The sequence below is a fragment of the Tinamus guttatus genome, unplaced genomic scaffold (assembly GCF_059628265.1).
Source record: "Tinamus guttatus ecotype Peru unplaced genomic scaffold, ASM5962826v1 Tinamus_guttatus_pri_ptg000202l, whole genome shotgun sequence".
Taxonomy (NCBI): domain Eukaryota; kingdom Metazoa; phylum Chordata; class Aves; order Tinamiformes; family Tinamidae; genus Tinamus; species Tinamus guttatus.
The window spans coordinates 4,166,130-4,193,925 of NW_028288736.1; the positions used below are offsets into that span (position 1 = coordinate 4,166,130).

Genomic DNA, 27,796 nt, shown 5'->3' on the forward strand with positions numbered 1-27,796 from the left:
CTCTGGCCCACAAACTTATGTTCCAGCATATATTCAGGGAACATATTCACACCCAGTAATTTTAAACTGCTTGGAATTATATTGTTTTCTGTTTTGGTAACAATCTAATTGTTAGGAAATTATTATTGTACTATTATTATTATGTTATTGCAATGGAATTCTTGCTTAGGGGACTGTCAGGTCTTACTGTATAGCTCTTTGGGTTGTTATATGTGACCCTAATGATATAGATAGACTTACAATACTTGTTGATTTTTAGAAACTCAGTATCTATTATGATCTGGTGCTAATCATGAAATACTGTTAGTAACTGGCAACATTAACTAAAAAGTGTACCTTTCATTTTAAATGAAAATCAGAAAACTTGGTTCTTGAGTTCTGCAGTAGCCCTTTTACCATGGTTGAAACAATTATGTGTGTTCTGTCATGTTGCAGGCACCTGTGATTAAAACAGGGCCCCTGCTTGGCTTCTCTCTACTCCGGTTGTAGTGCCTAGTGATCTGACATCCAGAGGCTGCTGTCTTGGTTGCATTTCTGTGACTCTGTGATGCAGCCTGCCTGTTAAATTCTTCCTTTTCTTTTAGAACAAATTGAGTTGACTAATAGTTTGGTTGAAAAGAAAGTGACATTGTAATTGTCACTGACTGAAACACACCTTTTTCTTTTTTCTTTCCTTTATAGGTTGCATTTACAACAAGAATCTATCATCCAAATATTAACAGTAATGGCAGCATTTGTCTCGATATTCTAAGATCACAGTGGTCTCCTGCTTTAACTATTTCTAAAGGTAACTTTTCTGAAGGGGAAATGTTTCCATCTTGTGTTGAATACTGTTTTTAGCTTTGATTGTCTCGAGTCCCCATTCCTGTCTCTTGATTTTTCTCTTAGTCATTCTAGCATGTGTTTTGCCACTTTGGTAACGATATCTTACTGCATTTTTAATGGATGTTTGTTTTTTCAAACACCTTCTGCTTACATGGCTGTTTAAGGCCTTGTCTGGCCACTTATTTGCATCAGTATTTTTAGCAGTGCTTACTAGCTTGGTCCCAGAGGGGATTGCCAGCATGTAGACTGAAGCAGGGCTGTGGTGGTGTGTTAAAGCTAAGGCTGAGGAACAGCTTGTTTGCACGTTGATGTATCCTTGCTTAGCAATTTAAAGATGGCTTGTTCCAGGTCAGCTTTTGATAATGAAGTCTGAGTAGCTTAGGAACATTTCAGTCCGCTTAGAATTACATTTTGACTTACACTGACATGTATCTGGACAGAGAAATAAAAGGAAATGGATACCATTGATACGCACATCTCTTCTGTGCAGTGGTGTTGACTGGGCTTGTTAACTGCACTTCAGGATAAACTTCTACTGCAGCACAAGTTCAGCTTTGTAGCTTTCCTCATTTCATTATAGTAAATGCCAGTTTTCAAGTATTTTCATGAAGGTAGAATTGTGTGTGTTTGCCTGTTTACACTGGTCACTATGGCTTCAAAAAGTGCTTCTTTAACTACAAAACTAGTAATTATTATCTATTGAAGAAGTATGTTTGCTATTTGAATCTAAATTCTCCATGTTTTAACATTGCCACTGTTTTCTTTTTTTATTTTAAAGCTGCTGTGAGTAGAGGATGCAGATCCTGTAGTGACCTACAACAGTGTTTCTCGCTAGCAATCCTTTATTTTACAACTTATGTGTAGTTTTAGCAGTGTAGGTCAGGGTGTTGCGCTCTCAGACAGCAGTGAAAGAATGGCGTCTGAGGAAAGTGCTGATTCCAGGGATGAAAAGCATGGAACATGGTGACCATCAGAACACACAGTAGTGTGCTTTAGTTAGCTGCTACCTTGCATCATAGTTCAGGGGACAATTATGCTACTTTTGTGTCTGTTTGCTGAAGGCTGTGAGTATTGGGAAATGGGAAGCAAATAGTTCTTGGGAATTTTAACTCACTTGGGATTTTTTTATTTAGAGTAAACTATGAATTTACTTCAGGCATGTATCGGGAATAGGTTTTTTGAGCCCCTTAGCATGCAGTCGTTATCTTAACACAGAGCCGTGTGCCAATGTCTCTGACATCCTTGCTCCTGTTTTGCTATTGAGGTGTTTTATTTATTTTTTTTACAGTTCTCTTATCCATTTGTTCACTGTTATGTGATCCAAATCCAGATGACCCACTAGTGCCAGAGATTGCACGTATCTATAAAACAGACAGAGACAAGTAAGTACAGAGTTACGCAAGATGTACTCCAACACACTTTGTGAAGAATGCTCTGTCCGACAGCAGTTGTATTGACTGTGTCTTTTGTGAAAATCTGGGTTGGTGTAAGAGATATCTATTGGTAGTGTAAAAACAAAGGGACTTAGTATCTTTGAAGCTGTGGCAGGGCGGGAGGGAGAGAGTAGCTTTTTCTCAAATGTGGCAGTATTTGAAAGTGTGTGTTGCCTACCAACTGGCTTACTATGCTTGAATAGCAAACTTACATGAAATTAGCCTTTGGTTTTATATTAATGCTAAATATACTTGTCCAATTAGGTACAAGAGGTTAGCAAGAGAGTGGACAGAGAGATACGCTATGCTGTAGGGTAAGAATATCTGCACATTATGGTGCATTCAACAAAATGGAAACTTGTCAGCACTTGAGTGCTGCATTCTTTAAGGCACTGGATTAACTAACAGATAATGGATGCACCAGTTACTGGACTTGAATATTTAATAGCTTGGTCTGTGGTTAGTGTGAAATGTATTGGCTAGTCACTATTTCTCACAGATACTGCTCTTGCATGGCAAACAAACAAACAAAAAAAAAGAAAGAAAGAAAAGACCATATGAAATAATTAGCAAATTTTGAGCTAGCTTGTGAACTTGTTCTGGTAAGTATTTATCCAGATTTTGTCAGAACTTCATTAAAAATGATGCCCTGGAAACAGTGCTCTGTAATCAGACCTCATGCATAGAGATGCATGAATTTAAACTATCCAAATTTAAACTTTCTGTTAGTCAGCATTGTCTTGACTTCTACATATTTTAGACTAGCAAAATATAGAGAGATTATGATCTGCTTGTATAGCTGAAAATTAACTTGCTACTGACAAGCATGGAGTTAAATTTAAACTAATTGTCAGCTCAGTTCCTGTGGAAGTACTGTACTGTACTTAAGAAACTGTCACTACTTAAAAAATTGCTTGAGCAGTATATTAATGTGAAAAGGGATTTCTGAGCATGAAGAGATGCCTATTGTTATCCTACTCAAAAATAGGAAAGTTGGCATACATTCTGTATCCAGTGATACTATTAATCAAGTAATCTTTACTGATGGCATGTGATACTCAATAATAGTAATGATAAGGACTCTATTTAAACCAAACACTTCCCTTACCCCTCTCACCACAGGTGATCTCTATTCCTTCCCTTTCAGTAATCTTTTGCAACATACCTCTGGCAAATCTGCTCATTTTAGATTTGAAGTATTTTATGCAAATTAGAAAATACCCAAGTCAGTCTAGGGTGCGATTTGTTCAGGTTTTTGTTTCAGTTTCTATTAGTATAGAAAGAAACTTCTCTTAAAGTGATGAAGAATAGGGAGGTGGGAATAAAATACGAATTTATTGTTTACCTGTTTTTAATGCTGTCATTAATTCCATTTTTCCTTGTAGGTACAACAGAATATCTCGGGAATGGACTCAGAAGTATGCCATGTGATGCTACCTTAAAGTCAGAATAACCTGCATTATAGCTGGAATAAACTTTAAATTACTGTTCCTTTTTTGATTTTCTTATCCGGCTGCTCCCCTATCAGACCTCATCTTTTTTTATTTTTTTGTTTACCTCCTTCCATTCATGCACATGCTCATCTGAGAAGACTTTAGTTCTTCCAGCTTTGGACAATAACTGCTTTTAGAATCTGTAAAGTAGTTACACAAGAACAATTGCCCAAGATTCAGATTTTTTTTTAATGGAGCATGTGTATTATGTGGCCAATGTCTTCATTCTAACTTGGTTATGAGATCTAAAAAAAAAAAAAAAATCCTCACTGCTCTAACAGATGCTGAAGATATCACCTGAAGGGGGGTGGGGAGATGGATGTTCATTTTTCTCCCATCAAAGAAGTAATATTGCTGTAGCAACATCCATCTTGTTCTAAACCTACCAGTGTTAGAGAACTGAGGTTTTGCTATATTCTTTTGCTCATAACTGATGTGTCTGGAGAATTGGTACTGAATCTATAGCATCAGCAGAACAGAAAATGTGATGTATCTTATGCATGTCAATAAAGGAATGACCAGTTCTTGTTTTACAGAGAATGGAAATTGGAAGTCAAACATCCCTTGTATTCCAAAATAGGGTCTAAGAACATTTTTGTAATTCATTTAAATTTTGTTAGGAGGCTTGGAGCTATTAGTTAATCTGTCTTCCAAAACACTGTTTATTATAGCACTGAATAAATGATGCAAGTTGTCAATGGATGAGTGATCAACTAATAGCTCTGCTAGTAATTGATTTATTTTCTTCAATAAAGTTGCATAAACCAATGAGTTAGCTGCCTGGATTAATCAATATGGGAAACAAAATCTTTTGTAAAAGCAAAGCTGGTTTTTGTATATACTGTTGGGATTTGCCTCATTGTTTAACATCAAATAATGATGTAAAGTTCGATAGAGCGAATTTTTTGCCATTTTCAGTTATAATACTCAGTCTGTTGCAGGTTGACACATTGTTCAGCCTGATGTATGCAGAATTAATAAGCTAACGTAGTAGTGTAGCTGTAGCTGGGTGCTACACCTGGTGCTGGGAGCCCAGCGTTCGAGGATGGACTTGGGACCCAGCAGATCTGAAGTGGTGTGTTGTGGAGATGCTTCCTGATGCACCTGTGTTTGCTGACTGAGAACCTTTTTCTTCACCTTGTACGCTTGACAGCTGAAAGATCTTAATGTGGGAGTAATGATGAGGCAAAAAAATATAAAATAAAGTACTGTTTTGATGTGGGAATTGTCATGAGGCTGTGTTGAAGTGACTTCACTATGTGGGATGTTTGTTACCATTGAAAAGGACTTGTTCAGCCATGCGGCCATTTACATTAATGATTATTTTAATGCAACAGACACTTTCCTCATGTCAGGTGACTAAACGTGAATAAAGACTCATTGCTATTGGATTTTTGTTCTACAAGAAACATTGTCTTGTGCCATTAGTTTATCTCTGCAGCAGCAAGGGCATTACTAAGCATCCGGCTCTCCTGTTTCCTGCCCTTCATGTTTTTCCTTGGTTGGTTTTTTGGTCTCCATTCTTACCATCCATAGCTTTGTTTTCTCTAGTCTTGTACTATCAGTTTATTGTGCATCTGTGACTTCGCACTGGCACCACTTTTGCACTGCTTATAGTTATGTACATTCTGATTCCTTGTCCCCACATGGATGTGGAAAGCTAGATGTAAAATAAATGTTAAACCTTAATTTTTATAAAAATTTGAATATGTAGTTTGGACATGGTTTGTTCTGGTTTTAAAATATGAAGGTGAACTTGAAGAGTGGAAAAAAAAAAAGCTTCTAGCTGGCTTGACATTAGGAAACTTGGGTTCTCTTAACTGAAATGTTCTTTTCTTAAACTTGTTAATGGAGTTGGAGTTCCTGCAGTATTTCTGCTTTACTAACCAAAGGTTTTTAGTTCTTTATAAACTTTTCTTGGAATAGGATACACCTACAGTGTGGTTGCCTAGTATAATGGTTGAGATAAAAACTTACGCTTACAAGCTGGCAAACTTGTTCCTCCCACCTTGTTGCTGATTGTGTTAATTTTGGTGCTTTGGCTCTTTTCTCGTGTGATGATGAGGCCGACCTCTTGGGAGGTGTTAAGGTGCCAGATTTTAGATAACTGAATGGGGTGGAGGGGTGCATGAGGGAGGGAGGGGAAGGAGAAGATGGAGCAGCCCACAGGTAATATATTGCATAGAGGAGAGATGCCTTGCTTGGCCACTGTACCTTCTCGTGTACGTCTGTAATTTTATTTATTTTTGCAGCCTCCCATCGGTTCTACCTGGTCATTTTATTTCTAATTCTTCATTATTAGGAAAATAGTCAGTTACAAGCATCATCATCCAAAGCAAGTTTTATAGATCCATTGAATGTGGGAAAATTACCCTTGATTTCTTTCCTTGGCTGGTTTGTAGTTTCGGATGTGTGAACCAGGCGCAGGCAAGCACGTCTCGCTGAGTTTTGTGCAACAAATTGGCACTAGGACAATAGAGACCAATAATCTATAATCAATAAAGGCCCTGAAGGTATTGAGGTCACTTCATTAGGATACAGACTGCGCTGTAATCTCCTAAAGCTTTAAAAACAAAAAGCTGCTATTGTCAGGAATAATTTGTCTGATTTAAGCTGTTCAGTTCTCAGTGTCATTGAATGGATGCTATTTTACTCCAGAGTCTTCACCATAATTGGAGGATTGTTGGCTACTGCCCACGATAGGCAATTTTTCACATTTAAAAGGTGTTTGGGATTATGACTGAAATGTTTACAGTGAGGCTGAGGGTTGCATGTTGGCTAAAATGCTGGAGCAATGTGGTGGGGGGAGAAAGTGTGGTAAAGTGGGAATTAGATTAAAAGCACAATATAGAAAGATGGGACAACAGGGAAGGACGGGCAGCTAGACTCAGCCCATCTTACCGTAACGTGCAAATGTGCTGCTGTCATGATAGCTCCTGCAGTCTAGCGTAAAACTTAACTGGATTCAAAAGCATGGGGCATAAGAAAGCTGATAAATTGTGATTTGCGGTGTCCAGGTTAGCTTGTTGAAGCGTAGTAGTTAAGGCTTGGCTTTAGGAAGAATAATTCAGGATATAGCTTTTGTAGGTGTATATAGATAAGGTATTTAAGTTGCTCTCTGTGGTTGTTTTGCCAGTGGCCATAAACTGTGATTGCTTTTCTCCGTACTTAATGCTGCAGTAACGTAGGTGCTGTGCCCATAGAAGCAAATGCTCGGCCTTCTTCAGGGACAGTTCAGACTAAGCAGCTTTTTATCCCACAGTGAGGTGAGTCTGCAAGGAGGTCTGTTCCGCGTGAGGCAGCCCTGGCAAAGGGCTTAGCAGCTTCCAGGTGAGCAGCAGCAGCATCTTACGCTGTTGTAACTATTTCTAGAGCAGCTGTCTGGCCCCGTTAAGCTAGAAGAAGTGATAAGTGTAGTCTTTACAGTGATAGCTGCCAGAAGTTAAAATGCGACAGTGAATTTGACAGGACATCTCAACATAAGGTAATATTTAAGTTGTTTTTCTTTTCAAAGGATGTCTGGCAAAGATCCCTGTTTCAAAAAATGCTGAATTCTTGCAATCAAAGCAGGTTTACAGATTTTTCTCCATGCCACTAAAACTGATAGTTGAATGTAGCAGCTGAGTTAAGTTACTAATTCATATATAGTTTTAGAAATTGAAAGTTTTGTAATAATTAACTTTCTTTGTTGTTGTTGTTTGTTTTTTTCCTATTGCAATGTTTAGGATGCCCTTATTGGAGTAAGAAGTTTAGATCTCCTTATTCAAAAGAGCTTTGATGAACATATCACTGTCAGTTCCCGTAGGAGGACTAACGAACTTGAGAAACAAGGCTGCTTCTGGGCTGTGGTGCTGATTTGTGCTTCTTTAGAGTGGATAGGTTCTTTCTGGAAAATTGATTTCAGTATTTGTGACTGAAGGTTGTTCTGACTTCTGTGTCTACAAGGAAAGCCTCTTAAAAAGTGTAAGATTTTTTTTTCAGGCCTCTGTGTTTAATTTCTGTAATTGATATACATGTCTTAAAAGCTGTGCGAGTTTAGAAGTGCCAGTTACTTGTTTGTTATTTTGAGGGGATTTTTCATTCAGTGTTTGCCCACCTCTGCCCTTCTATGCTAAGGGTTAGGACACTGCTCTTTTGTTTCTCTGCTATGAAGCCTGGTGATGATTTCACTCCTCAGTGTTTCGGGAGACATCTGTTAGAACACCCAGTGCTTGCTTCTGCGAGGTCCTGGGGTTTTTTTGAAAGGCTGAAGAGGAGAAACTATATACAAATGCATTAGCCAAGTCAGTTAACACAGATGTCAGGGAAATGCATGATGTTTGGAGAAGGTTTTTCTCGATTCAGTGATGCTATCATCTGTGAGCAAAAAATCTTACTGCTTGACCTTATAAAGGCAGTCTGCCATTAGTGTATATTAAACCAGTGTTTGGTTCTGTAAATTTCTTGTTCCATTAGGTGTAATAGAAATAAAAATAAGCCTCCGAAAATACAGAATGAACTTGGCACTGCAGATGCTTCCCTTTTCACAACTATTATGGTAATTTTTTGTAGTGTGGTAGTGGCTCTTAAGTCTTGTAAGTTAGTTTTAAGGATTATACAGTTTCAGGGATACAATCATTATTAGAGAGTTGGGATGCTCAATACTGATAGCTTTACATAAATAGTGAAGGGAGCTTGGTATGCACTTAGATACCAGGTTTTATGTTCGTAAGTAGCGTTGCTCTAAACAGCAGAACAGAGTTTCTCATGGTGTGTCTATGAAGGAAGGCTGAGATGTGTAAGCCAAAGTGCAAACTTAGCTACACATGATTTATTCTAGTGTAAGCCTCCTTTGGCCCCATTTCTTATATTATAAAAGTGGGTTTGGGGTTTATGGTTTGCTTGGAAATCGTTTCTAAGCTGAACAAAGAGCTTTTGAAGGACAAATGCAGACCAAGAAGCAGTATAAGGGGCAAAACTTTCCCATGTAAATTAATTATGACCATGTAATTAATTGTACTATTGACTGTATTAGCTGCTTTTTTATTAATGTCTTTACAGTTTGAGTTGCGTTTCATGAGGATGGGACTTACTGAAAGCTATGCTTAAAGGTATGGCCACACAATCATAGGCAATTGAAAAAGATGGCTAGGTGGGTGTTATTACTTTAGCCATTTTTTTCCTGCCTGTAGCTCGTACATGCTGCTTCCACCTCTAATTCCTAAGTGCTGCGCTGTATGCTCAGAATTCTGTGTAGAAGACATTAGTTTTCATTGCTATATTTTTTGGTTTATAGCATGGGAAGGAAGTAAAAGTGCATTGCTTGGACTAACTATAGATGACAAGAAGACTCTAGTAAGCTTTAAGGAATTGCAGATAAGCTTGAAAAATGCTTTTCATTGCAGTTTTCTTTTGAGATGCTAATGCAACTGTTAGTTATCTGTTCTAAGCTTGCAGAGCAGAAAAAGATGGGAAGACAGGGTTGTGAGAGGCATGGGCTAGTTACCTTCAAACATGTGGATGTCAAACCATTTCCTTGAAATGTCTTTTTTTTTTTTTTTTTTTTTTTTTGGCATGCTGATGTCTCAACTCACCAGACACACTTATCAAGCTGTGCTACGAAGAAAGCAGGAAGACAAGAAGAGAAGTTGCCATTTGCTGCTTAAGTTAAGCTGGAACATCTCACGTTCCCAGGGTCAGAGACCAGTTGCAGCAGTGCCTTGTAGTTGACCAGTCAGGCCTCCTAACCTCATTTTTTCCTCCCACAGCCTCAGTGTGCTGCTTGTCTACCTTTTAGAAGCCTGCACTTCTCTGTGTTTCTTTTTCCTTTGACCCACTCTTGTGCTTTTTGCCACCTTCACTGATGTGGCGTGGAAATGAGACTGTTTTGGTGGGGAACTCTAAATGCCTCTGATATTTGGGCTAGGATTTTATGCATTTGCTATAGCGAGTAGTGTTTCAGGAGGTACAAAAACATGAAGCCAGAGAAAAGGGGTACCTGTGTTGAGGGGAAGGAAAGATTGCTAGGAATGTTTTGACTGGAGTTTGCAGTGCATTAAAAAAAAAAAAGTGCTGAGTAAGCTTGCTTAAATTTTTTAGGTTAGATGACTAAAGGTGGAGCAAGGGCTGTATGCTAGGTTTAGCAATCTAGAGCGCAGAAATGCTGGAGGATCTCAATATTGTCAGTCTCGCGTAAATTTTTTTAAGAAAAGTTATGATGCGGCATGAGCTGACGCATGTATGATGAGTAATTTAGGGTGTGGGCAGTACAGAGGGCAGCCGGGCTGCACCTTCGGAGCCAGCTGCAGCTCGCAGATAAGCTCCTGCAGCAGAGCGCGGCTGGAGGAAGCGGCGGTAATCATAGCTTGTGGTTACAAGATCATGGATCGTTGCCGGGAAGTCAGCGAAGAATAAACAGTGGATCAGCATCTGCGGTGTTAGGAAAACACAACAAAACACAAGAGGTCTTGAAAAAATCTCGGTTCAAATGGCCACCAGGATGCTTGCTGAGCACTCAGTGACTCCTTTCAATGAGCCAGTGGCCTTCTCAGGTCAATATTCAGCTATCCAATGTTCACTTCCAAAGCAGAAGGAAGCTTGAAACGTTGTAACGTTTCATGGCCAAGACCAAGGATCGAGGAGGTGGAAGGGAATACTGAGGAAAAAAAAAAAAAAAAACAATTTATAACCTTGATAGGCATATTGAACTACCTCAGAAAAAAAGAGTGCCTACAGAACACAACACATAAAACAGCATTTTAATTTTTTTTTTTTTTTGCTGCTGCCATTTGCTCTTTTTGATTTTTTTTTTTTTAATGTGTTTGGAATTCTTCAAGGAACTTCAGGCATTTAAACTTTTATTTCTCAGTATGACCACTCCTAATAAATCCCTACCTGACCATTTATTCAAAAAAATTGTGAGGGAGTGAGCATATAACTAGGACTGTGGAACCACTTTGCTTTTATTGATGGGTTTAGTTTTCAAGACGCTTTCACATCTTAACCTTTAACAATAAACAGATTTTGCAAGTGCTTATATACTTTTGGGATCATGATTTTTATTTCTGTGATGAAGCAGCCCTTTGACAGCCTTCTGACATAAGTATTTGCTGGATTTTGTTTATTATTACTTAAAAGGGGCCACAAACTTACGTGTCTGCTAGTTCTTTAGCTCACTACTAATTACAACTTGAACTACTGTCATCATATCTTGTCACTTTTGTGAAATGTTTTAGAGATCAAAATGCATGCTGAATATTTAGATACAAATGGTTAACAGAAGCTTATAACACAGGTCTGCTTAAATGAGTAAATATATACCAGTTTATGCTAGCTGAACTCCCTCATGATTTTTTTGCACTTGCTGAAATAATCTTAGTGGTTCAGTAAGAGGAGGGTTCTAGGCACTTCTAGCCTTTTTTTTTTTTTTTTCCTTCTTATTTTAAAGATTCTCTCTTAAAAGCCTTTCCAACGAACTGCAGTCCCAGCAGTGAGAAAATGCAGCTGGGACACTGGCAGTAGCTCTTTTCAGTGTCTGTGGTTGGCCATACAGCTGTTCAGTGCACCTGTCAATGCTCTCACCTTTTGGCTGGTACCAAAACAAGAAAATTGTAATAAAAGAAATTCATCCACATTCTCTTCCAGTGCAGAAAATAATATTCATTTCTAATACATATTTTTGTGTACTAAGATGTTAAGTAGAAGGTAGCCTGTATTGAACTTAATTATCGTGAGTCAATTTTTGTACCTCTTAATGCTGGAGCCATTTGTGGCAGTGTAACGAGCGGTGTAGTGTGTAGCATCCTGGTTGCATGAGGATGCGGTATGATTATTTAAGGAGTTTGCACTGGAATCATTTTGGCAAGTGAAGACGACTTGTACAGTCGCAGACTCTTAGCTTATGCTGTTGTGTCGGTGGTACCTGAGTTGCTGCAGCAGGGACCCTGCTGATGAAGACTTCTGGCCATTCTTGTAGGTGCTAGAATAATCGTTCATCTTGGTGGAAGGTGGGGGAAAGTGGCTCTTGAGAACCAACAGTTTTCAGTAGTTATTTTGCATTTTCCCTGCTGCTCATATTTGGGTCGCTTTTACTGAAATAAGTGGGCAGAATATGAGCTAGTGAGTTTGGTGGAGCTGCCCCTGCTTGCTCCTCACTCTGAGGCGCTGAGGCCGTGAGCTGCCCGAGTGCCTTGCCTGGAATGACCAAGCTAGGAGGAGAAACACGGCTGCCAAGTGTCCAGCTACTCCAAATCCATTTTGGTTTACTCACGCAGTTCCCCAGCTATAAATCTTTAATGACATCCTCATAATATGTACCTGCCCGGGAAGCATTCATTACGACAGCAGGATGGATATACATTTCATTCTCATCTGTCTGGTATGTCCTGCGCTCAGCTGGCAAAAGGCCAGGACAGCTTTGCGGCCTTAGGAAGACACAAGGAGGCCTCTCAGACTTCGTCATAGGAGAACCAGTTCGTTACTTCTGACACCCGTATTTTGAGGGATTTGGTTTCAGCTGTTTAGGGACAAGTCATGCATTCTTTGTGGTTACAGGTGACTCTCTAGTTTTAGGCTTTTAGGAAAGGCTAAGCAAGCTGTTTCTTAGTGTTGTCCCCAACGTGTTCAGTGTTATATAAGCTTTTAAATAGAACAAGTTTGTTTTAGAATTGTTTATAAAGTGTGTGCGGGGAAAAATGTATAAAGGCTGTGGGAAATCCATTTTCTGAAGAATCTGTCTTTAGAAATGTAGTCATGCGGGCTACTTAGGCCTTTTGTGCCTGCACCTCAGAAGGAGATGATGTGAAACCAAAATCCTGTGGTTTCAGCCCATCTCAAAGCAAGGTGTTATGCGAGGTACAAATATAGATGTTTGCCTCTGGATAGCTGATGAAGTTTAAGGGTATGGTGGTATCTGCTGCCTTTTTGCATATTTAATTTTTAAATTACTACTTTTTTTTCTTTTTCCTTTTCATGTAATATTTGCCTAGAGCGGTATCCTTTCCACATACTTATTTTGAATTGTTCATGATTACTAGTGCTGGATAATTTTGTTTGCTGAGGAAATGGCCTTGCAATGACCTACAGATTTTGCAAATAATTATAAGCTAAACTTCAGATCTACCATTTATGATTCTGATTTTGTATTTGACTCATGATAGCCCTGTACAAAGTCTTGTTCTAGTGATGCATTAATCGTGTCCTCATCTAAAAGCAATGTTAATTTATTTCCTTATTTTATTTGTAACGTCCTTTTTGGATGGAATTCAAGATTAATATAGAATAATGTCTGAAATCTGTTTTTTTGTTTGTTTGTTTTCCCTAGCCATCCTTTACAAATCCAGAGCTGGAAGGCCTCCCTGTAGCATTTACTTTATCAGCCTTCATGCCAGCCCTAGAGAAAAACCATTTGCGTAGTAGTTAAATGCTTGGCAGAGTCAGTCAGGAACCAGAGAACTCTACTCTTCTGAGGAGCTGTATTTTGGGGCTAAAGCTGTCACAAAGATGCATTGTGTTGTTCAAAGGTGAGCGCAGTGAGGCAAAAAGCAGTCCTGTTTTACCGGGGTATTTATCCAGCACGTCTGCATCTGTCTTGCTCCTCGAAGCAGATGACTTTTTGGTTGTTTTACTTTGTGGTAGTTCAAGGTTGTCAAAAAAAAAGGTGGCAGGGACTTGTGTGGACAGAGCACCCTCGTTTGCTTTGAAGGTGGGAACTTTTGGAGAAGAATAGTGCAGGATGGACAGGTGGGGGCAGTAATATCTTAAAACTACTGCTGCCAAATCTGTGGGAACCTGTTTGTTTAAAACCTTTGCCTGAACTCACTGAACTTGAATTTGAAAGAGGAAAACATCCACAGCCTGTCACAATGATAGAGATTGCATAGTAATTGGAAACAAAAGGCTTCTGGATTAACGCTGCAGAATTGGGGCAGCTTCAATAGAACCGCTCTGAATTGCTTCCCAGAACAGAAGCCATGGTTTTGTGTTAGGATTTTTGTCTTAGTTGATAAAGAGTATGGACTTGCAGTCTCCTAAAGTAAGGACTGTAGTAACCGCTTAAATTTGCGCTGTTTCAGAAGGGGATGGAATATGGTGCAAAACAAAGGAAAACCACACAAAAGACCTTGCTGTGTGTCTTGAAAGTTCGGAAGATAAAACTACAGTCTTTAAGGCTCTAGCTTTATTTTTAAATAGTAGAAAAGAGAGGGAAAAAAAAGAAGTCATTTGTTTAAAAATACCCTCAAACAAACAAAATAAACCCTTAAACTGAGACCTGAAAATGAGACATGATTCAACTTAATTATAAGCCTTGAACAAGGAAACAGCATGTTCTCGGAATGCCTAATTACAGCATTGTTTTTAGCCTCTGTGTGTGTCTGTATGTGTGTGTGTTGCTCCAGTCAGTCTTCAGAAGGAAAAAAAAAAAAGGCAAAGAAAACACGGAAGTGCAGTAAACATCTTGAAATGCAGTTTCCTCCTCCTTACTGGGAAGCCACCACATGACTTGCTGAAAAAGCTTGGGGGGCGGAGGGAGAGACAGCTTGCAGTTGTTCCTCAGCAGTATTTAAAAAAATCAATTTTCTCTAAGTGTGCTCCTTGAGAAATTATATCTTGCAAGGTCCTTACAGTATGGCCACAGTGTTTAAAGGCTTTGGGTGTTGTGTAGTTGAATTAAGTTTTTAAGAAAAATGCACCGAGTTGTGGGATAGCCCAGCAAGCTGTTTTGTGTTGCTCACTGATAGATGATAGCAGAAGCAGAACAAGACCTTATGCTGTTAATGTACCGGGTACTTTTAAAGGTGAGAAGGTAGATACTAATTTAGACTGAATTGTGGAAAGAGTGAAGCTAATTAAGATACTTAGGGTAACTCAGTCTTCTATAATTTTATTTATTTATTTTGCCGCTATCACTAGAATGTTGCTGGGAATTGAACTAAAATTCGCCAAATAAAAATACAGGTCCCATATACCGAACATAGGTTATTCAATCTATAACTATTCTTAAAAACGCACAGCTACTTAGAAAAAAGAAAAGAAAAAGGAAAAAAGAGAGAGAGAGGTTCAACTACTCTTTCTCTTCTAGGACTAATGTTTCTTAGAAACGTGTCCCCCTGCATGTGTGTGAAAAAATCATCTGTGGTTATGTACCTTGTATACTTTCTGTGGCTATACATTGTATACTTGCTTTAATAAAAGCACTGAAGGGTTGGCATTCCCTCCTGAATTAAAATGCAGTATTGTCAGCCCAAGGGATCAGCATGAGAAATGTAAAATGCTCAATAATGTTTTAATAGTATGTCTAGCGTAGATTCCTACGATGTGTTGTTCGTTGTGTGAAAGCTAGAAGCGATATAGAAGCAGGAAAAAAAAAAAACCCTCTACTTTATCCCTATTCCTGTCTGCAGTTTGTCCTTTCACTCTAATCTCTATCGTGGGAGCAGCAGTGTGATTTCATGCACCAGTCATGCTTTTAGTCTTGCATGGTTTGGTGTATGAAATGTATACGTTTAAGCGATTAACTCTTCAGCATCCAGAGCGTTTCTGCACCTTCCTCGCTCTGATGTTACAGCCTGTAATTACAGAGAAGACAGAAATACAAGGACTGAAGTGGAAAAGAGGGTTCCCTCATAGCTCTTCGGAGCTGCCCTCCTCCCAGCTCCCTCGGGCCGTTTCCCCCTCTCTGCTCTCGCCGCCTCAGCGCGCGCGACTCCGCCCCTCGCGCCCGGCCGTTGGGCGCGCGCGCGCAGTAGCCGCTAACGGGCGGCGCGCGGGGAGGTCGGGGCGCACGCGCCGTGCGGCCGTTAAGGGCCAACGGGCGGCGCGGAGGGGCGCTGGGAAGGGCCCCGGCTCGCGGACGTGGTGCCGCGGGGCCATGGCGGCGGTGCGCGGGGCTGCTGCCCGCTCCCGCCAGCCGCCCTGGAGCCGCCTCGCGCTGCTGCTGCTGCTGCGGGCGCCGCTGCTGCTGCTGGCGGCGGCGGGCGGCCCGGAGGTGCGCAGCCTGGGCGGGAGCTGGCGGCTGCGCAGCGCGAACGGCTCCGTGGCGCTGCGAGGCGACGTGCCGGGCTGCGCCCACAGCGCCCTGCACCGCGCCGGCCTCATCCAGGTACGGCACCCAGCCGGTCCCCGGCGGTCAAGGGCTGGTACCCGCCCCCCTCACTCCGCACCAGGCGCCTGGCCCTAAATGCCTGTTTTCTGTGAGAAAAGGCCCCTATTGTGTTTGTAGCAAAGTCCTCGCTCCAGTCCTTAACAACTGGAAAAGCCCTATGTTGCCCAAATCGCCTGGCACTACATGGGTCATCGTTTATTTAAGATACTTTTTTGAAAGGAAAAGTGCAGGGGGCAGCATTTAAGTGCGCATCGGGAAAAGAGAAAAGAAGCATGGCAAGTTAATCAAAACTGCTGTGTGCGACATAATGTCGCAGGTTGTTCAAGGATGCCACTTGGCCTATATTGCCAGATTGACCGCAGGCTCAATCTTGCTTTTCTTGTACTGTATTTAAAAAAAAAAAGAGGATGGATGAATTGTCTCTTTTTGTTCTTTATTCTTCTGATTGCTCTCCTGCTCTGCCCTAACTAAAGTTAGAGAGCTGTATGGATGAAGCGATCCCACTTGGAGCAGGCTGCTTTTACCCTTACTGCATGCTGGTGCACATGGGGAAGCCCACTGCTAATAGCAGATGGCAAAATGGCCAGATTAAAGAAATAGTCAATAATGAAAAGGTAAACACACCAAAACAATCTGTAAATTGGTGGTAAATACGGCAAAGGTATCAGTAGAGCCCTTCTGAGCTGTTGCTTCAACATTGTCGTGCTGATTTGCAGGATATTTTTGATGTGTGCAATGAAGATGTTAAAAGAGCCTTTTGAAACAAGCTAGAAAAGGTGGACAAGTACAGTATGTGTGATGAGTCTGTGACTAGGGTTGTGGCTGCTTTTCCTGTGCAAAAGTGCGTAGGATAAGCCAGACATCTCTGGTGTTTGCTGGTGCTGTGAGGTGTTGCTATAAAAGCCGTGAATAATATTCAGGGGAAACTGCAACCAGTGCAGTGACTCACGCATGCGAGGTAATGACGTAATGAAAGACTCGCATTTAAGTGCTCCTGTGAAGTGAGCAACTGTGTTTGATTATTTAGTTCATTGCTATAATGACTCTAGTTGCTGTGTAATTTTTGTAATTTTAAACAACTGTGTGGTGTTTGGGAATGAGGCTGTGATCACGAACTGTCGTGTGCCCGGGCAGCATCCCAAGGCTGTGCGTAGTTACTTTATCCACCAAAGCTTCATCCACCTGCAGACCAGCAGCACAGGTCTTGCTGATAGATAGGTACAGGGCTGCTGGGCTAGTTAAATATGTTTTTTTGTGGACATTAGAACATGTCCACGTGAATACAGGTATGGACTTGCATCACATCTGCCCTCCACAAACTGATTTTGCCCAGGAATTCTTGTGATTGCCTGTCTGTAGCTGTACCTAATCTGCTGGGCAGGCTGGGCATGTGAATTGAGAGGAATCTCTCAGACATCCAGAGTTTGTTACTCCTCTTTCTAGGTGTGCTTAGCATTCTTCCCAGAGATGCCTTTACTCTGTGGCTTATTAAATGTACATTGAATGAATACATCTTTTTGCAAATACACAGCATATCTTCAAAAATGCTGGTGGGGAAGGTGCTTCTGAGCTTCCTACAGAAGAATTGTTTTCTTCTTGTGTTCAAGAAAGACAATTCAAATGCTAGATAAAATATGTTAATATTTTGATATGATAGTTTGATATGATAATATTTTGATGTGATAGTTAATTGATATGATAGTTATATGATAGTAACTATTAACTATCATGGTACAAAGTATGTGCAGAAATGCATACATTTTGCAGACTTGTAGCAAATCTACTGCTAAAACTACATCTCTGGAAAAAATCTTGGCAGAAACCGTTCTGTCTAAGGTTATTTTAGGGTAAACTGTCAGCCCGGTATGTTTTTTTAGACACTTGTGATAAGCAAGTTGTATCCGCAGGTGGCTTGTGCATTGCCTTTCTGTGCTAGAAATAATGGTCACCTGGCAGGCACTGTCCCAGTACTGCATGGTGCCATTTCTGCTGGCAGGTGGCTCCTATACAATTTGAGATCAGATGAATATGGCTATTGTAATGGGATTTTCTCATCTGCCAGCCACTTGCACTCATACAGAAAGGGTGTTTTATATTATTAGCTGTTATTAGCTGTTTGATTTATAAAGAACTATTATGGGGGTGAGCAAATATAGGGGCTGGATAATGCCGTTCTCTGGCATATCAGAGAACGGTTCTGGCATATACAACCAGGGCATACACTTGACACTGAAAGTTGCAGTGGTTGTAGTCCTATGTCTGTGTTACTCTGTGCAAACGTATTAGAAGAGACAGGCTGACGTGTTTCAAGTGGTATTTCTGCAGTTCTTAAAAGCAGCGCTTATTTTTAGTAACTTATTCTGCATTTGTTTAATATACATTGTTGTGCGTTTTCCAACTCTAAAGTAGTTGAGGTTTTTCAGAGAAAGAAAAGTAATAATTGCAGCAAATGCCATTGGTTCTAATAGGCTATGTGGCATTTTGTTAATGAAATTTTTTTATAAATACTAAGATATAGTTTTCTGTTATATATATGTACTTCAAGTTGTGGGAAAACACCTAGAAACATTCAAAAGCCCGAGTGAAACATATGACTAAATTTAAAGAGCAATCAAGTTTAAATAGGTATTCTCTTTTGAATTTTTGATACATTAAAATGGATAAAATTATGGTAGCTTTTTCCATATAACAGAGTACAGGAAGGCTGTCAAGAAAAGTGCATTAATATTTTGTTAATCATGCTAGTATCTGTGTTTCAACTTTACTGCTCTGTAGAGTTTGGCTCAGTGCTAAGCTGTAGCTCACATAAGGTGACATTCGGTTAGCTGCCTTGTTGGAGCAAGTGCTGAAAATGAATCATTTGAGGATGTGATTCCTTAACCCGCATTTCAAGAATACAACCCATTCATCACTGCGATTAGTTCAGCTTCGTTTCAAGCTGTAAATATGGGAAGCGGAGCTTGCTGGAGAGTGTGTAAATGCTGTAGCCTATGAGATGACAAGGAGTATGGGGGTTTAGGTAAGTGTACGTATACAGGCTGTAGCAGCTCGATGCCAGGGGCCCGAGGCTGCTGCTGTGTTGGGCAGGATGTGCTGGCAAAGCCGCCTCACCAGGCCTTTGGGCCTCCCTTCACATGTGTTCATGTCTCATCCCTTTCCTGCCTGAGGGAGTCTCTTAGCTTGAATGGCCATGGCACTTCAAATAGCCCCTTCAGATCATTGCAAAGAGGACTTTATATCTAGCCTCTTGTCTGTGTCTGCAGTTTCATACCGCCAGTGCTCTTCTGAAGTCCTGTTGATACCCTGTTATCAGAACTGGGAATGTTTCCTTTTGATCTCTGTAGTAAGGGTGGATTTGCTTCCTCTTAGCAAGTTATTTGCTGCTGCTACTGCTGCTGACACTGAAGCTTGGAGCAGAGACCAGACAAGGAGACTGAGTAGTCCAGATTTTTTCCCCAGATTTCAGGGCAAAGGAAAGTACAAGGCTGTTGTGTGTGGCTGCATCTAAAAATTGCTATAGCGAACTCCACCCCTTCAGGGCTTGGTCCCAATGAACACGGTGAGATGATGAATGTCAGGTGTGTTTAGTACGTGAACACTGTATTTCCTGTTGTCTATTACGTCCTCACAGGGCCTATAAGAGTTTTAAGGTCTGTATCTTTTTGTGTGTTTCCATCCAGTTTTCTGAAGTAAACCTTTAATTTTATTGTGAGCTGATTTCATGTGGGGTGAAATTCTATTTAATCCAAACAATGTGACTTCTATAGATACGTTTTCCAGCACTTAAAATACTTTTTTTCCCCCCCCCCCACTATTAACTGTAAGTAACTTTAGCATGTTATTGGAGTAGTCGTCTCCCATTCTTACAAGACTGTTGTGTTTTTTTGTTGTTGTTTTTTGTTTTTTTTCCTTAACTGTCTTAGAAAATTGCTTGAGCATTTCCATATGACTAATCCTACTGCTAGTAACATTTGTCATGCTTAAAATGACTAACCAGTGTTAGCATTAAATGACTTTTCTGAGTGCCATATGAGCTGTTTTAAGTAGCAATGGTATCAGTAAGCTACAAGTTTTCTATAAAGATACAGAGAGCTGTGAGTTTCCATTATCAAAATTTTGTATTTGAGGCCTGTGTGGAAAAAACATTATTTGCAGAGCTGTATGAAAATATGAGTTACCTGGGGGCATTTAGCATCTTCTGTGGCATATATTTTAGCACTCAGTGCATTTCTTAAAAGTTGAAGACTTGACACTATTACAGATGAAAGCTCTGTCTGGAAGAACCTGCTGTACTGGCTGAGTAGATTTAAATAAGCAGCTCCATGTGTACAAGGCTGTAATTGTATCGGATGATGCAATTTCTGCCTCTCATGAAGCATCCTTATATTTCTTTCTGCTGCTAGACACAGTGTGGTGTTCTCTTTATCAGGTCTTTTCTCCATAAACATCTTAGTTTTCAGACTTTCATGGGAGAAACAATACAGTATTCCTACAAAGGGTCTTGATCTCTGATCAGAAGCTGGTGTTGGTTGCTTGACCACCAACCAAATGTTTTTTGACTTTACAATGTACTAATGGTAGTGCATTTACAACTTGCTTCTTGTGCTTTTGTTAGCTATTCCTCATATCCAAGTGGAAATGATTGAAGTTTAACACACACATTTTCTGGAATATGGCCTAAAATAAACAAAATGTTAAAGCAAAGCAAATGTTAAAAATGTGCTTTTTAAGGTGTATTCCTCAAGCATTTTGCATGTAAAAGGGGTGGAATGAAAATGTTTGAAATCGTAATGGTTCTGTTAAGCTCACGATGGCTTAGCTTCTGGAGAACGCACTGTGCTGCCAGCATGAAAGTCCCGTATCTATAAGGTCACAGTTTTACTGAAGTGACAAGAGCTTTCCTTCTTGGTTTTTATTCCCTTTGGTAGGGAAGAAATTCAGTCGAAAGAAGGTGGCATAGAGGAATGTTACAACTTTGCCCCTGTAGAGGCTCTAGGAATAACATGTTGCTCTGGGACTCCAGAAGAGATTAGGCTGCTGAGAACAGTCTTTTAAGTGTTATGATTTCGCTCGGCTCTGTAAACAGGTTTGTGTGTATATTACAGAGCCTGACCCTAGTAGTTGTAAAAACAGATACGTGATATACGTGTCTTTCAGAGGAGTTCAAATCCAAAACTGTTGTTAGTATGTATATCGAATCCTGTAATAAGGAGAAAAACTGATCTTCAGCAAGACAAATGAAACAGCTGAGCAAATTTTCTTCAGAGTTTAATTTAGGTATCCAGAGCAGGTAGTTAACTGAATTGGTACTGTAGAAAACACTTATCAAAGGGAATCTATGCACGTTCTTCTTGACTGTGCTTGAGTCACGTAGTCCGTAAGAGATAGATCTTGGTTTGAGAAGGCAGTTTGGCTGTGAGCTGAACTGTCGGTCAGTGACCCAGCTACCTGCAATTGGAGCTGCCAGACAGGCAGGTGTAACGCAGTACCTTACCCTTGGCTGCCCGTGGGTGAGGTGCAAGGCTTGTCAGGTCCACGTAGCTGATCCCTTCAGCCTAGATGAGGAACACTGTGACCCAGCGCAGGGTAATAAATACAGTTTGAAGCCAAAGGGCTCATGGTATAATTCTAAAATGCAGTCATTTAATTTCATACGGCAAACCAAACTGTGTTCCTTCTCTTTCTCCCTCCCTCCCTCCAACTGCAGCGCTTTCATTTGATCTGACCGAATCAAGACCACTTGACAAGAATCAATAGGAGTATTTGCTATTATTTTAAATAGTAGAGATTTGTTTACTGCTATCCCTAGAGGTCTAAAAGTCTATTTCTGTGCCTCTTACAGTTCTATTACCCTTACTTTTTCCATCATTATGAGGGTGATCATGTTTCCGTTCCTCCCATTAAGTCATAAGCTGTTTTGATTTTCTTTTTAATTTCCAGCCTCAACATTTCTTATGTAAAAACCAAACCTCCTCCCACTATTTTAAATACGAATGATTATAGCAAACAAGATTTGACCTATGTAGTTGCAGCCAAATATTACTAAAACTTGGCTTTCACATATTGCTTTGAAGGCAAAAAGGACTACCAGAACTCGGTAAAATAAGACTTTTTTTTTTGCATTTGCGGACTGTCTGAAAGAACAAGTGCTCCTCTAATGAATATTATGAAGCATTTTATTTAGTAACACTGTTAGTAAGTAAGTGTTGAAACTATTTTTTTTATTAGGATCCATACTACAGATTTAATGATGTGATGTACAGATGGATCTCGCTGGATAACTGGACTTACAGCAGGACATTCAAAACTCCTTTTGATGTCAGGTAAGCATTGTGTCTAAAACAATTCTGTGCCATTTTTCTTGCAGAATTGCTTGTTAATATATCAGCCCAAAATCATAGAATCATAGAATGCTTAAGGCTGGAAGGGACCTCTGGAGATCATCCAGTCCAACCCCCCTGCACACGCAGGGTCACCTAGAGCACGTGGCACAGGACTGCATCCAAGCGGGTTTGGAAGATCTCCAGAGAAGGAGACTCCACAACCTCTCTGGGCAGCCTGTTCCAGTGCTCTGTCACCCTCACTGTTAAGAAATCGACTTAATACTTCCATGTGGATTAAAATACACAATAATATGCAACTGTAAAGCTGTTGCTAAAAGACATTATAGTAGTTGTTTTTTTTCCCATTATTTTCCATTATGAAAAATGATTTATGAATTGCAGACTGTGAGTAATAATTAAATTAATTGGAAGCCAGCCCATCTGATATCTGTGGGTATGTAAACATGCTGTGTTGCAGACATGGGCCACTTCAGGTGTCATCTTAATTTAACTATTTAAAAATGTTATGTAGCTACACAAAGTCAAACATTCTGGAGATAACTGAGACAATCACTGCTGAAGATAACAGGGATGTGTATTGTGTTTTCCATGTGTTAACTCCAGATACTCTTAACAATTTTACACATATGTCATCTTCTATAGAAAGTGGCAAAAAGTGAATTTGGTTTTTGAAGGAGTGGATACAGTAGCAGAAATACTGATCAACAACATCACTATTGGCAGAACAGACAACATGTTCAACAGATACGTAAGTAATACATTTATTTCTGAAGGCGCTCCTGTTTTTTCTTCAAAGGCTTTTTGTGCCAGAGACTTTCAGTTTGTTCAGGTAGACATGAAAATAGGTACTAGCATTTAGAAAGTGTTGACCTGAGAAGTGCATGAGTAGTCAGATAGCTAACTGCTGGAAAGCACAGTGTACTTTCCAGGAGCAGCAGAGTCAGATATAGATGGAAATGTTCTTTATAAGAAGACCAATGCAAAAGGATCAGTTCAGCTAGTAATATAAGTCTTACTTCTTGGGACCTGTCACAGATCCAAGCAAACATGAGCCTTCATCTGTTATATTAGCTGTAAATCTGCTTACTAATAGGTATTAGAATGGTTTGCATATGAATGTTGAAATGAAAAAACCTATGGTGCAAAGTCTTCATAAGTGTTTCCATGCTTTTTCTTATATAGGGTTTTAAATTTTAATGTTGGGGTTTTAGTAATGCTGTCTTGCATCTTTAGGCTTAGCCTATGTCAACATGAGAGTGCTCATTGTAGAATGGTCTCAAGAAACCAATTTCATAGCTTTAATATTTAAAGTGATTCTGGGTACTGGTAAAAGGGGAAATCCCTGCCTTTCTCCTAAAGAGACCATAAAGGAAGAGTTAAAGGTGCACTGTCTTCTATTTGTCAGGTGAGTAATTGAGTCACAAAAGAAATCTGGTTTCCTTTATGCCTGATATTTAACCATTCTGGTAGGTTTCATTGCAGAGATGCCCAATAGAGACGAGTGACCTGGATTCTGACACCTGGGTCTATGTGACCTAAGACAAGTCTCTTAGGTTCTTTCTGACTTAGTTTTGCTATTTGTGAAATAAGAAATTTCATCCAGCTCTTATGAAATAATATGTTTTAATATTTGGAAGGTATTTAAAGATTGCTAGTAGCAGGCCCTTAGAATGGTGTAGTGGTTTGTTTTACCCCTATTTCTGCAACTTCATTGCGTGGCAGATTGTAGCAGTTCATAAAATGGCTTTTAGTACAGAACCGGAGTGAAATGTATTAGATGAGTCTGGGCTTGCTGTGATCCAGGCACCTATGTTGTTCGCTTGCTCCATACAAGTACCTCTTCAGGAAAGCCTCTGTGAAGGCTCCTGTGGAGTATGCTGTTTACTTTGCAGTTTTCTGCTGTCCGCTAAAGAGGTGAGACAGGTGATACTAGAAGGATGTTCACAAGGTGGGACAAGTGCCAAGACTTGGACTGTCATGAATTAGCAGTTTAGAGAAGAATTGGGTATTAGCCACTGGAACCCTATTGTCCTGATAGCACAGGAAAACCCAAACATTTATCCCTCTGTGCAGTTGCACTGAAGGGATCTTGTGAGTCAGTGAGGAAGCTCTGGAATGCTTTATTTGGGGCTGACATGGAAAGTGTAGCTGTGCATTTTAGGGATGGGGATGCAGAGAGCATGAAAGTGCCTTTGCGTCACTTGTGCAAAAGGCAGCTGCAGGCTTTGTGGTAGCTGGCAGCTATCTGAATGGGAACAAAACACATTTCTAAAGATTCAGCTGACCTCTGCACGTGGAGGAAAGGTGAAGAATCTGCTGCCATCCCCATCTCTCAAGCAGGTCTGTGTGCAAGCAAAGGGCTACAGCTGGAGGTGGAGGCTCAGAGTGGGCAAAGTGCTTTCCTCAGAAATCTTGTCAAATCCTCACTCTTAGTGTACATCTTCTTTTTTCATTTAAGAGATATTTTTTTGTTTTCCTCCCAAACCTAAACCTGATGAGGCTGAAGTTTATATGCTTTTGAATAATGTTTGTATGGTATTAAAATCCCAGCTTGACCTTGACTATAAATTTCATAAATAAATCAGAGCTGTAATGACTTTGTTCTCTTTTCTTGACCTAGAACTTTGATATTACCCGCATTATTAAGGAGGTCAATTTTGTTGAAGTCCGTTTCTTATCAGCCATTTCATACGCAGCAGAGCAGAGCAGGTGCCACAAGGGATACAGCGTGCCCCCGGCGTGCCCTCCACCTGTGCAGAAAGGAGAGTGCCACGTTAATTTCATCAGAAAGGTAGGGGCAGAATTGTCTCTCTCTTGCTTGAGGCCTGAAAAGAAGTAGTCACCATGTGCTGTCCTTACAGATATATTCTGAAATATGCAGTATCACTGTTATTAGTTGAACATACTTTTCATTGCAACTCTTTTCTGATGCCCCTCCAAGAAATGCGTAATCCAGCACGCTGCTAATGCAAGAGGTGTAACAAAGCCAGGCCAATGATATCTAGGTGATAAGAATGTTTAAGAGGCTGTATTTTTCAAGGAGTCACCAAGACGACTTGCTGCTAAGAAAGCAGGATAGCAGAGGGAAATGTGTAATCGTATTTTGATGCACTGGGCGGGTTTAGCAATGTGTACTGGCAGTAGAGGTCACTGTTTAGAAATACCAGAAGGTATTGCCAAGGCTGTAAAAATCTCAGCCAAGTAGCTTTGTGAGTTTATGCCGTTGCTGATGTGCTGTGCTATTTATACTGGGCAGCTCTGACGTGCCCTGAGGAGTGTTACCTAACAGAGGACCTATTCTCATCTTATTACGAAGTTGTGTTGTTAAAAAGGTGGCTTACAAGTGCACATTCAGTAAAAGCAACAGTGTAATATACCATGAGTGAAGTTCGGAAACTCTGAATTAAAACATTGCTTCACTTCTTTTAAAAGTAAGTCTGGGTAGGGTATCATTTGTGTAGCATCTCACATATTTGAGAGCTTTGCAGCAGTTGGAAGCAGTGGCTGGTGACCTTATTTAAAGTTTCTTCCCTTTTTTTTTTTTTTCATGTTTGTTACTATTCACATGCCATTCTTGCTAAGTGAGTTTTGGTCTTTTTAAGAAAGTCATTTAAAGCCTTCTCAAAAATGACGAGAATCCTTTTAATACAGAACTAAATCTAGCTTCCTTTAGAATTTGTTAAGAGAAGTAGATTTCATATTCTCTTGGGAGCATTCTTCAGGATTAAGACGCTGTCTTTATTACAACATGATGCTTTTATTTTTACTGCATTTTAGAGGGTTGTTCGGTTCTGAGTCCATGTGCTGTCTCCACCGTATTTCTTAGAAATCAGGGCAGGGAGAAGCTTGAAAGGAAGATAGCACTTGAACAGCTGTAGTCTTATTTATAGAGCGAAGAGGGCCAGGAATGGTTTTTGTACTTTACTGAGCTGAACCTGAACCTTTAAACCTGTAAGAAAGTCTCTTAGTGCTCTTCCTCAGAGGAATTGATTGACTGTGTTAGGAAGCTGCTTCAGATATATCCAAAAACATTTTTCATTCCACATATAAGGTGACAACAGCAGAGATGGTAACTTTCAAAAGTAAACAAATGCGCCTGGACATTTCTGAAGTAAGCTAGGAGCTTACAAGCTTAAAGTAATGGAGTGCTGTTTATACATCTAAAGTTCCGTATTAAATGCAGCAAACTATTTTAAGTCTTAGTAAAAATTTGGGGTCAAACATAAGCCTTTCACTAGTAATGTAGTTTAATTATACGAGTGTATTTTTCTCATGAGAAATTATTTCTGATAGTCTCTGCAATGTTATTAGTGAAACTTGACAATCTGTCAATGAAAAATTGGTTTATTTTTTTATAAAGGGAAGGTTATTTTCAATCTGGGTTGTTTTCTAAGAATGTATTGTCCCTGTTCTTACACTTGAAATAGGTTCAGCGCTTGCTTCCTGGAAGGCTCTTTTGCAACTTGATAGGCAGGCAGGCCCTCAGACTGCAAGGAGGCAAGGGATAGGCCAGGCTTGTGAAATGCGGTTTGCCAAAGTTAGTATGCCTTGGCTGTAAGTTATTAGTTGCTAAATTTAGAACTGTAGGTCACTGTACAAGACTTTGAGGAGATCTATTGTGTTTGCTTTGGGGGCTGGGGCTGCATGAAGTGTGGAGGGCAGCTGCGTAGATGTCTTCAAGGGGCCTTGTTAGCTGGAAGTCTGACATGGTTTAAAAAAACAACTAACGGCAAAGCAACCTAGGGGCTGTCGGATCAGAATTATGTAGTTTTGTTGGTTATTCTGATGTTAGAACTCGATCTAAGCTTTTTCTCAGCCACGGGTTTGTTCCTTTTGTTTTTGTGTGGGAGAAACGTAGAAAGAAAGAAATTGTGTACATGACTGAACTACACAAATGCACCCAACAGATATGCACATCTCTTTTCTTGTACTAATCTGTGATGTTACTGCAAAAATTAAAGGGTAAAAAGTTTCAGAGGTACCTTTGATTTTTTAATTTGATATATAATTTTAATTGTGATTAGTATTTGTAGTAGTCAGTTTGCCGCTTATTTTGTCTTTTAGATGTAGAATCAAGCCCTGTCTTTAAAACTAAAATAATTCAGAGTTGATCTGAGAGTAACCTGCCAACTTTTTTTTTTTTTTTTTAGTCTTTATTATGTTTGTAAAGCTCATGAGGTAGGGTGGTGTTTTGGTTTCTCACTAGTATTAAATTCTGATATGTATGAATATTTCATACAAACTTGTATTTTTAATGTATGTACCAGCAAAGTTTTAGTGAAAGAGTAATAAAAAAAAAATCAGTAGGCAGTAGGCTACCTTGAGTTGGTGGAAAATGGGAAAAAAAAATCTGGAGTACATGGCAGTATTTTGTTTCTACATAGCAAATCATTTTTACTTCTGAAACAGCAGAGATTTCTGTGTGAAAATTGGGCAACTGTAACCTAATCACTCTGTATTATAGGAGCAGTGTTCCTTTAGCTGGGACTGGGGCCCTTCTTTTCCCACTCAAGGAATCTGGAAAGATGTTAGGATTGAGGCCTATAACCATTACCACTTGATTTACTTCACTTTGACTCCCTTCTTTGGTAAGCTATATACTTTTTATTGTTGTTTCGC

General features: G+C 39.9%; 2 protein-coding genes across 3 annotated transcripts in view; both read left to right on the forward strand.

Annotated features, from left to right (window-relative positions):
• UBE2D3 (ubiquitin conjugating enzyme E2 D3) overlaps window positions 1-5,160 on the forward strand; it is a 35,560-nt gene extending 30,400 nt beyond the window's left edge. For both annotated transcript variants that reach the window (XM_088524029.1, XM_088524028.1), the window contains exons 5-7: window positions 682-787; window positions 2,114-2,207; window positions 3,644-5,160. In XM_088524029.1, the coding sequence (XP_088380155.1) occupies window positions 682-787; window positions 2,114-2,207; window positions 3,644-3,689 (246 nt within the window). In that variant the 3' untranslated portion in view covers window positions 3,690-5,160. The remainder of the gene's footprint in view (window positions 1-681; window positions 788-2,113; window positions 2,208-3,643) is intronic.
• Window positions 5,161-15,191: 10,031 nt separating this feature from the next.
• Window positions 15,192-27,796, forward strand: part of MANBA (mannosidase beta) — a 40,371-nt gene continuing 27,766 nt past the window's right edge. Inside the window, exons 1-5 of the mRNA XM_010217075.2 lie at window positions 15,192-15,830; window positions 22,062-22,156; window positions 22,820-22,925; window positions 24,798-24,968; window positions 27,642-27,765. Of these exons, the coding sequence (XP_010215377.2) occupies window positions 15,192-15,830; window positions 22,062-22,156; window positions 22,820-22,925; window positions 24,798-24,968; window positions 27,642-27,765 (1,135 nt within the window). The remainder of the gene's footprint in view (window positions 15,831-22,061; window positions 22,157-22,819; window positions 22,926-24,797; window positions 24,969-27,641; window positions 27,766-27,796) is intronic.